Here is a 6,953-nt window from a genome sequence, read left to right on the forward strand (position 1 = left end):
GGTATATCTAAACCTCAAAATATTAATATTTAAATGTAAATGGACAAAATACCATGATAAAGACAGATTGTCAGACTGAATATATTAACATTATTTTTGTGTAATTTGACTCTGTGTTATTGGGTATTATGCCTTACAGCATAAAGACACAGAAACATATAAAAGTAAAAGAGTGTGAAAACCCCCCAAAAAAAGAAAATGATACTAGATCCAGTCATTCATTAAAATGGTAGAGGAAAAAGAGAGAAATACTATTTAAAAAAGGAACAGACACTGAAAAATATAAATTCAGAAACTAATGTGGAAAGTTGAATTACAAATTCGTGGTTCATTATACATAGCTAATATTCCATTCAAATATATGATTGTGATTCTTCTGGTCTAATTTCGCTTTAACTTTTGAATTAAAAATTTAATGGCTTAGTATTGCTTTCCTTCTTAAGGTAATGCAATTGAGCTACTTTCTGAGATACACTGACTTGCTCAGGTGGAAAGTATCTTGGTATCCTACATCAAATTTTTCTTTTATTTTCTAAAACAAAATATGGTATTACATAATATATAAACTTTTTTTTTTGCAGTACTGGGGATAAAACCCAGGGACATTCTATCTCCGAGCTATAACCCCAGCCCTATTTTTTATTCTTTATTTTGAAACAGGATCTCACTGAGGTGCAAAGGGCCTTACTAATTAGCTGAGGCTGTCCTTGAACCATGATCCTCCTATCTCAGCCTCCCAAATGCTGGGATTACAAGCATGTGCCTAGTTAAATATAAACGTTTAAAAATAAAATTTTAATGCTTAAAGGGTAGGCTGCCCGTGGCTCCAGAGACACTTATGCCATTGGCACTCACTTTCAGAGGGCCTGAGGCATGTCCCCATGTGGCTCATGCCTTCAGCAGTCCTGCTGCTACATGAGAAGGTCTTACCACCATGGGTGATTACATCTGCAGGGCCTGAAGTCATTCCTATTTAGCCTCAAACCATACGTTATCTGCCCACCTTAACACAGAAAAATCCATTAATCCATCAACGGATTAATCAGCTAACGAGATCAGTACACTCATGATTCAGATATTTTGCCTCTGAATATTTTTTGTATTCTCACACATGAGCTTTCCAGTGGACATTCTATATTCAAACTGTGAATCAAAGTATATTTTTATTGTAAATTGATTACCTCATGTATTTTCCTTCTTTCCTTCCTTCTTCCTTCTTTCCTTTATTTTTGGAAGTTCTGGGTGTCATTTATTGACAGCAGGTTAAACATATTTGTTTTCTTCCCATGACTGTTTCCTTCAAAGCGCATGCGCACAGTCCTGAAGAAGGGCAGCCTGAGAGCAAGCAGCGAGAACGCAGGATGTGAAAGTCTCTGGCAGGCTGTTCAGCCCCAGCAGGATGCAATCATTTAAGTTGGAACTCCATTGGGTGTTTGAGTAGAACCACGATGGGGTGGGGGAAACTTCAACAGGACTCACAGCTCCATTTAGACCTCCTCTCACTATCCAAATCCATCACAGTGTAGGACCCTGGTGCGGGGCAGCATAATCAGTCTCACCCACCTCAACAAGAGCAGAGTCTTCAATCCATGCCCTGTTGATACACACCTGCTTCCACTGACCACAGTTAGAGGAAATAGGCCTTATAGTAAGAGACAGACACTTCCTCCCTGACCTTTCCCAGCACCTCTTCAGCTGCCTCTGTACAGGATGGCCAGGGAAAACTGAGGCCTGCCTTCTTGGTTCCCTGTGTGCCATTGTTCTCAAATCTTCAATGACAGGTGGGAGGCTACAGGTCTACTTGGGCTGCCAGCTGTGCTCCCCCATCCATCACACACACTGCCCTGCTCTTCTTCTGCCAATTGCCAAAGCCTAGGCTGGAGTGTCCGCAGGCCCCAAAGGACCCACAGCCAGTCTGCATAGGCACTTGTCAGTTTTGGGTAGGGAGGTAGATTAAAACGAGGATGGATGTGAGAAGAATGAAAACTTTATTTAATAACTAGAGATCTAAAGTGATTTTTACTTTTATTTCCTTCACTTTAAGCCAATCATGAAGTTTCACAGTGATTTCTTGGGTGGGGGCAGAAGGAAGGTGGTGTTCAGAATTCTCAGGGTTGCAGCCCAGCTGACATGGCAGCCCTCGCTGGGGCAGCTGGAGAAGCACGGACTACCCTGCTGGCAGGTAGATGATGTTCTGAGAGCGTGAGAACTGGTAAGCAATGTCCTCGGTGGCTTCGAGATTGCGCAGCTCAATCAGGCCGTCACCCACATTGGCCAGTGAGTTGGTGATCAGCTAGGCTGCTTCGGAGTTGCCCTCAACAAAGGTGATGGCTGCCGTCTTCTGCTGCTCAGCCTTTTCCATCACAAATCTGGCCCTCTCGGCTTCCTGCTGAGCCACCTGTTTGCCTTCCACCACTTCTGTGAACTCCTTCCCGAAGGTCAGATGTGTCCAGGTCTCGTCATTAAGGATGAGTCCAAAGGTGGCCGCTCACTTGGTGAGGTCATCGCTTACCTGCCTGGAGACCAGCTCTCTCTGGGTAATCAGTTCCCCAGCATCGAAGCAAAACACCACTGACTTGAGGATCTTCGTGGTGATGGACCACAGCACATGCTTGTCATAGTCCTTTCTGATGCTGGTGAAGATTCGAGGAAGCTGGCTAGCAACTGGCCGGAAGAGGATGCACAGGGTAATGTTGACGTTCTGCAAATATTTTCTGCCAGTGCTGACCGGTATGTTGTGTGGCCAAAAGCTGCACTCAAAGATGATTTTTTCCAGCCACTTAGTGAGGCCCTTTGCAACTCAGTGAGACATGTTTCAAAAATAAAAAGACTAAAATATAGGGCTGCGGGTCTAGCTCGGAGGTAGAATGCCCCTGGGTTCCATCTCCAGTACTGCAAAAAAAAAAATCAGTTTATGTACCCAAGGGATGAGAAAGTGAATACCTTCCCCTACCATAATGCCCCGGACGCCGCGGCACCAACTAAAGATAACAGCAGTGTGCCCAGCATTCACATTATATAAGGCAGAGTTCACCACGCTTTCTGCGACAACTAAGGCCAGGCCAAACTTGCCAATGCACTCAAACACTCTGGCAGTCATGTTTCCTTCTGCTTGACCCACTCACATCTGATTCCAATCTGACCTCCACGTGAATTCCCCAGCAGCGCAAACTACTTGTACACCGGGTGGCAGCTCCTCCTCCTCCTCCTCTTCCTCCTCTTCCTCCCCCTCCTCCCCCTTTTCCCCTCTTCCCCTTTCTTCCAAGGCTAAATTTTTTTAGCTTTATTTTTTAGCTTTATTTTTATTATTATTTTATTTTTTATTTATTTTTATTTTTTATTTTTTATTTTTATTTTTTACTTTTTAGCTTTATTATTATTACTATTATTTTTTTATTTTTATTTATTTTTTTTTTTTGGCGGGTCTGGGGATGAAACACAGGGGCATTCTACCTCCAAGCTACACCGCCTGCCCTATTTATTTTTGCTTTGAAACAGGGTCTCATCCTCCCGAATGCTGCAATTACAAGCCTGCGCCACCACGCTCAGCTTGTGCTTCTGATTGGTGGAGAGAAGCGCAGTGAGTTCTGGGAAGTGTGCTTTTCAGCTTTCCGCTGGTTCGTCTCAGATGAACTACAATTCCATATAGGTGATGCGGCTGTGGTCCAGGGCAGGAAAGCCTTTTCTCTTTGACATTATCAAGTAGGATGTTTCTGCAAAGCCTTTGGCGGTGGGGGCTGTACTTCCCTAGTAAGAACTAAACTGGAGAGGAACACAGGTCTTCTAGGTCTAAGCTTTGTATTATCTCCAAGTCCCCACATCGTGTCCTAGCATGAAAAAAACGGAAGGTTGGAGGAGAGAGTAGATCTTGAGATTGCTCCTTCATGAATTTTTATAGCGACAGAATGATGACTAAAACAATAGAATGTGTATATATCAGAAAGTGCTGAGCTCAGTGCTCCCGTACTGAGGAGGTACCCAGCGCCCATGTGAGCAGAAGTACGAAAATCTATCAAGAGGGACAGATGTGGGAAGATGGCAATGAAGTAAAGACCCTAAGGTGAGCCTGCATTTGTCACACTGTGAGAACCTGGAGTTGAGCTACCTGGCTGGTGACATCAGAGAGAAAAAAATGTTCCCATATGCACTACTCGGATCCCTCCCTAGATCTACCATGCCAAGGTAAGTTCAGGTCAGCCAAGGTAAGTTCAGAATCCATAGGAGTGTGTAATTGAGAAGAGATCTTAAATGGAGCATGGGGAGGGGAATGTACTCTGAACTTGCATACACACTGCACATGAAATTCTAAGAACTTTTCTAGGCTTGGAAGTCACAAATCAACCCAGTCCTTTTGCAAAGGCAGCCCAGATCTTTCCAGCAGAAAGTGCTGAGCTTAGTGCTCCTGGGCTGAGTAGGCACCCAGCACCCATGTCAGCCTAAGGAAGTACTGAAAGTGAAAGTCCAGTGCAGAAAAAACCCAAGGCCAGCCGTTGGAGATAAGCAAGCAAGCAAGCAAAAGCTTTATTAAGACAGCCCAGCTCCCTTTTATAGGGAGCTGGGGATTTTTTGAAAATAGGAGGGGGCTTCTGCTCACAGCAGAAGATGGCATGAAGTACAGGGCGTTTACTGATTGGGTGGTTCATACCCCAGTGAGCGTGTTAGTTGTTGGGCATCCCTGGCCCCCTTTGATGGGCTATGAGGTAGCCAGCACAATCCGGAAGAGAAGCCGGAGAGGTGCCATCTTTGGTGTGACTGGGCTGCTTATCCTAACAAGTACCAACCAGGGTCTCACTGTGTAGAAGGACTTGTCACTGAATAGGATCTAGCACTGGAGGCAGGAGACTGATTTTTTTTACAAGTTTCCCAGCATGTGGGAAAGCTTGAGCTGACTGGTAACATATAGTAACAGTTGGGCCTTAAACAGCAGGGAATATCTGAACCTCACCCAAGCAAAGAACAAAAGTTGAGAGGTTTGTTGTTGTTTTGTTTTGTTTTGCTCTCTTTCTTTCTTCTTCTAACTTTCCTTTTTCTTTTCTCCTCTTTTTATGTGGTGCTGGAGATTGAGCCTAGGGCCTCATGAATGTTGGGCAGACACCCTGCCAATGAGCTACATCCCCAGTTCAGAAGAGTCTTTTTCAAGCAGCCAGCAGTAGCAGAGGGTTTCTACAGCCAGCTCCTCCCCACTCTTCCACTTGCTCCACCCCATTCCTGAAGTACTAAGGAATTCTCTAAAAACCAATGCTCAGCCCACCACAGGGCAGGCCTTCTAAAGGGTGCTGTAACTCCCTTTTTACCTCAATATGCTCCACCTTCCATTCCAGTAGAGAAGAACTGAGGGAGCTCACAGGATTCAGAACCCCAGCCCATGTTCCCCTTTGGTTCTCAAGCTGAGCATACTCTGCAAACCTACCTCCACCCACCCCCTAGGACACATAAGATAACCCCTGCCAACCAGAAACCATAAGAGACAGGGGATCAAAGCCTTGAATCAGAGCTCAGGAACAACATTTGTATCTCTTCTAAGGAGGCCACCATCCAGGAAAAAAGTAAAACCCAACAAGGAATTCTCATTCAGCTCTTCTGTAATAGGGAAAATTTTTACACTTTCTGTTAATCAGTTCTTAAAGTTCTCTTTCTTTTTCTTGTCTATGTGTGAATGTATTAGTCAAGGTTCACTAGAGTAACAAAATTCATAGGACACATGGACGGTGAAGGAGGATTTATCAAATGAAATTACAGTCTCAAGTAGCTGCCTGAATTAATAGAGCCAGGGGAACCAGCAGGTGGTTAAGGAGTCAAAGAGCCAGAATTTCAGAATCAGACCTACAGATAATGTAGTATGAGTCCAAGATGGAAAGGCCAAGAAACTATCCAGAGAAATGATGGTGAAAGTCCAGATCAAAGAGCTGAAGGAAACAAGAACAGACATTTTTCTCAGAAAAAAAAATTATACATCCGCCTCACACAGCTTTCTATTTCTTTTTATCCAGGTCCCGAACCTATCAGAATAATGCTGAGTACACTCATGGCAAAACTTCCCCTTCAATCTACCGTTACATAAGCCAATCATCTCATTAGCACATGCAAAATCACCTAATCTTTGATGTTTCACAATCCAGTCAAGTTTGCAATCCAGACTATCACAGTGTATATGTGTGTATGAGTATGTGTGAGTTTTACTGTATTTTTTGTTTGAATTACAACTTTCACTCACTATTTTTATATGTTCTACCTTTTCCTTTAGTATCTTTATTTTTATTCTCTTATTTCTTTTCTTTTTTATTATTTGGTGCATTACAATATTACATTATATTTGGGTATAGAGTGACAGAAAAATATATGCACTCAACTCTTGGTGAACTCCCTACCAGGCCCCTCCACCTCCCTCAACCTCACCATACATGACTTTGAGATTCAAGTTGTTAATTATGTATACATTCATAGCATTATTTCAACAGCTTTCATATTTTTGTCTCCCCTCCTCCCTTCTCCAATCCCCTTCAATGACACCATTGGGGTCTCTGCTCTTCTGTCTTATGTTACCTTTATTTCCAAATATCTATCTTCCAAATATAAGAGAAAACATACATCTGCTAATTTTTTGAGACTGGCTAATCCCAGTATGCTTTTCTCAAGTTCTATCCATTTTCCTGTAAATGGCTTGATCTTTTTTCTTCTTTATGGCTGAATAAAATTCCATTGTGTGTATATACCAAAATTTTCCGATCCATTCATTTGTTGCTGAACATCTAGAATGGTTTCATAATTTGACTATTGTAAATTGTGCTGCTATGAATATTGATATGCAAGTATCACTGTAATATTCTGGTTTTAATTCTTTTAGGAAAATTTCCAGGAGTGTAGTCCCTGAGTCATATATTAGTACTATTACCATTCTTCTGAGAAAACTCTAGTGATCCCCCTATTTCTCCATGTCCTCACTTGCATTTATT

At 42.7% G+C, this 6,953-nt stretch overlaps 1 protein-coding gene across 1 annotated transcript; it reads right to left on the minus strand.

Annotated features, from left to right (window-relative positions):
• Window positions 1-2,167: 2,167 nt before the first annotated feature.
• LOC308278653 (prohibitin 1-like) lies at window positions 2,168-3,100 on the minus strand (the record flags this gene model as incomplete). Its single annotated transcript, XM_080718553.1, has 3 exons — window positions 2,168-2,185; window positions 2,537-2,779; window positions 2,921-3,100. 3 exons carry the CDS (start codon window positions 3,098-3,100, stop codon window positions 2,168-2,170), a joined length of 441 nt encoding a protein of 146 aa, XP_080574679.1.
• Between the last annotated feature and the right edge of the window lie 3,853 nt (window positions 3,101-6,953).

The sequence above is a fragment of the Muscardinus avellanarius genome (assembly GCF_963383645.1).
Source record: "Muscardinus avellanarius genome assembly, chromosome: X".
In the NCBI taxonomy this organism is placed as follows: domain Eukaryota; kingdom Metazoa; phylum Chordata; class Mammalia; order Rodentia; family Gliridae; genus Muscardinus; species Muscardinus avellanarius.